The sequence below is a fragment of the Echinococcus granulosus genome, assembly GCF_000524195.1.
Source record: "Echinococcus granulosus chromosome Unknown EG_S00030, whole genome shotgun sequence".
Classification (NCBI taxonomy): Eukaryota; Metazoa; Platyhelminthes; class Cestoda; order Cyclophyllidea; family Taeniidae; genus Echinococcus; species Echinococcus granulosus.
The window spans coordinates 20,413-23,759 of NW_020170410.1; the positions used below are offsets into that span (position 1 = coordinate 20,413).

The window sequence follows — 3,347 nt, forward strand, 5'->3', positions numbered from 1 at the left end:
TTCTTAACAATTAATATTCGCATTGATAGAAAATGAAGCTTATGTTGGCAATGCTACGATGCATTGCATCTACTCCTTATTTAACACAAAGTGAGAGCTAGGTGGCTACTTACATGGCTGAGGGACCATGTTGCTAGTGGAAACGTGAAGTGGGAGACTCTAGGCCCGAATAAAAAATTTTGTATAGCTGACATCTCTCTCCGACTGCAATGCAGCATGTGCTGCAACACGGCATGGGAACTGTCACCAAGGTCAGTTAAGCGATTCTTCCCTAGGCTACTCACACAACTTCCATTGTCTTCATGTCTTCTGCGTCCATAACCATGTCAGTCCCATGTGAGGTCATTGTGATTGTCAATGTCGCTCCACATTTACTGCCGATCCTGTGCAGTCCACCGACGGGTACCACTTAAAAACGCTAGTTGCTGGTATCCTGTAAAATTTGATGCTCTTTGGAGCAGTATGGTCTTCCTTTTGGAGGCATATTAGGGCACTAATTCGACACCAAAACCCGTGATTAATCTACCTCTAAGGTTTTAACTTATTGTCGCACAAGGCGAAATGCGAAGAAGTTGGGTGCACTTTATGCCTCCATATTAGCCCTTTTTGGGAATTACAATTCATGCCCACAACGTAATACACTTTTCACACAAACATGGCACTAAGCGTGCACACATACTTATCCAACGATCCCGTACTGCGCTTGAGACGAAAGAAGACATAACACCAGACCAGAGTATGCATCGCTAACTTACAGAAGAGCATAGGGGAGGATTATGCCCAATGAAAGCACAGAGGAGAAGCCCATTGTGTCCACTTAGCCAAAACCAAATCTTCAACTCAGAGATGACGCATTGCAGTTCACCACCTGCATACTAAAATGTAGCTGGACTGCCACCGTAAACCTGAATTTGTAGAGATGAGGAAACTTTAAACAGGAATGCACTTCGAATGTCAAAACATCCAAAGTGAAGAGGAGTACAAGCCATGAAATTCGCTGTTTAGTATGGTTGAAATGCACAGTTGACATCTCCATTCGCTACTACTCCCTCAATTCCTCTCAATATACCGACATCCTCGCAGTCTGCACTACGATTTAGGTTCATCATACAAAAATATGCGCACTCTCCAATTTGCGTTCTTTCGGTATTCACCAGCTAGCAATACTAAGTTCTCGTCAAAGCTGAGAAGACGTACGATACCTCACATAGGTCAACTCTGCAGTACAATCGGCTAACCAATGCCTGCACTGCGATTTAGGTTCATCATTTAACAATAAGCACACTCTAAATTTGAGTCAATGCTGTATTCACTAATATCAAGGCTATTCCTTCTAGAATAGCTTTTGCTAGCACTGCTTTATTGAAGTACAAACTGGAGAAGCTCTAACGGTAACCTGTACCCATCGACAATAACTACTGACCATTTTGTTTTAAATTGGCTGCATGAGGAGCGTTTTTTTGTTTTGTTAAGTTTTTCATTTATGGTTGCTATCCATTTCTGAAAAGGAAGTGCATCAACAATGAAACTTCCCTCTTGAGCGACTAGACTTACAACAAAGTGGTAGATCCAAGTGTAGTATGCTCGGTGTTTTCCTCTCCCATCTCAGCCTTTTACACCCTTGCAACGAGCAAACGAGCCTGACGAGGACACACTTTATTGGGTAGCGATGAATGAATATAGGTGTGCGGATGTCACGGTTGAGGGTGTTCGGGGCAGGTCTCCTCTTCAGTGGGGGCGGATGACGCCTGATCCGCTAGAGGTTCTCTTTGATTGCCCGCCTCTTGCCCATAATGCACATTCATACTAGGTGCCTGTTTTTAGAATTAGAAAATCCACGTTTAACAAGGCTTCTTCTTTAAGATGACGATGATTTATTTACTTCCCCTCGTATCCACTTTTCTAGATAACTGCACCTGCAGGTTTTGTGCAGTCGAGGATTAAGCAGTAAGCATTCATTGTGAATGGGCATGTCGAGGGCACTAATTTGCATGCAAACGTCTAAAAATAAGGGTCAGGAGTTGCATTTCTAGGTAAGAATGCGAAAAATAGAGTTTAATTCTACTTTTAAATGTAATGTGGCTGGTCACGAATCTTAAACGCAGCAATCTTACGTAAAGTCCTGTTCTGATGTCAATACATTGCTAAATACACTTGTCAATCAAATGTTAATCATTTATCCACAGTACAAAAGTCATGTAGTGCAAAGTCATGAAATTTTTCCCATTCCCTATTTATGCGGCGTGGACTTCACTAACCGTGCGTCCAATGCAAAAAGACGTCCCTTTTTCATCCGTCCTGCATTAGGTAAGCCAATTCCGTGATCGCCTATGAATCAGTCTACCAACTTGTAGAATTGTCCACTCTAAGCTAAACTGTTTGAATATATGCACTACGCTGGATGAAGTCCACGGAGTTGTGCAGCATAATTCGTTCTTTAGATGCGCTAGGAGCCTACACCGCAATTTCCACCTAGAATAGTCATGCTTTTCCAGTAATCAGATTTCACAATTATTTTTAGTTAATTGCACTGAAATGTAATTTCCGCAACTCACTTATAAGGCAATACTAGCTATGATGACCGCTGCAGTGGACGAAAACTATTTCGTCAAATATTTACGCTATTTAAAAATGTTAAAACTTTTCATTCTTATGTAGGCATTGGGTCAAACAAAGGCTGGTGGGTTTTAGAACAAGTCCTTTTAGTCTTGCAGTATGGAAGGATGAGCGTGCTATTTATCAATAGTGAAACCAGGACAACTGTTGGGGACCAAAGCTAACCAGGCGCCTGTTTTAGTCCACTAATTGAAGAAAGGACATTTCCAGTCATCCGTTCGCATCTTGTGGTTAAAAGGGATTCACGATCGCAGCTTTCATTTCAAAAGCATTCACCATTTTAGTCACTTTGGCCTTGTGGTGCATCTTCAGTACCCAAGTTACCAAATTGTCTATCAACACTCCATCACTCTTCTAGCCACTTCTCTGACATTGCATGGACCATCTTGCCCGCGGTGTTGCAATGTCACATCCCACGGAGGATACCGCGAGTGGTTCTTCTCCTCCGTGTCACTCAGATCCGACTGTACCATCTAGGGACCAAGCAACTGGGAGTTGGTGGAAGTTTATTACTGTGTGTCACTATCGTCATGTCCGGTGAATATAAATTTAAAAGAAAGTCCTTGTCAAATATGGATTCATTCTGGGCTTACATGGGTGCTTTGTGGAAGAGTACTGCGGATAACTTTAGTATTTGGATTAATAGTTGAGATGTCTAACGGAAATCAAGTTAAATTCATTCAAAAGCGACCTCTGTGAGGGAACAGCTAGCCAAGTCCTCATTATATTTC

The 3,347-nt window shown here is 42.2% G+C and overlaps 1 protein-coding gene across 1 annotated transcript in view; it reads left to right on the forward strand. All coding sequences in view use genetic code 11, as the record gives it.

Annotated features, from left to right (window-relative positions):
* Positions 1–3,266, forward strand: part of EGR_04623 (hypothetical protein) — a gene marked incomplete at both ends in the record, with an annotated part of 6,147 nt that extends 2,881 nt beyond the window's left edge. Inside the window, one exon of the mRNA XM_024493872.1 lies at positions 2,901–3,266. Within this exon, the coding sequence (XP_024351625.1) occupies positions 2,901–3,266 (366 nt within the window). The remainder of the gene's footprint in view (positions 1–2,900) is intronic.
* Positions 3,267–3,347: the final 81 nt, after the last annotated feature.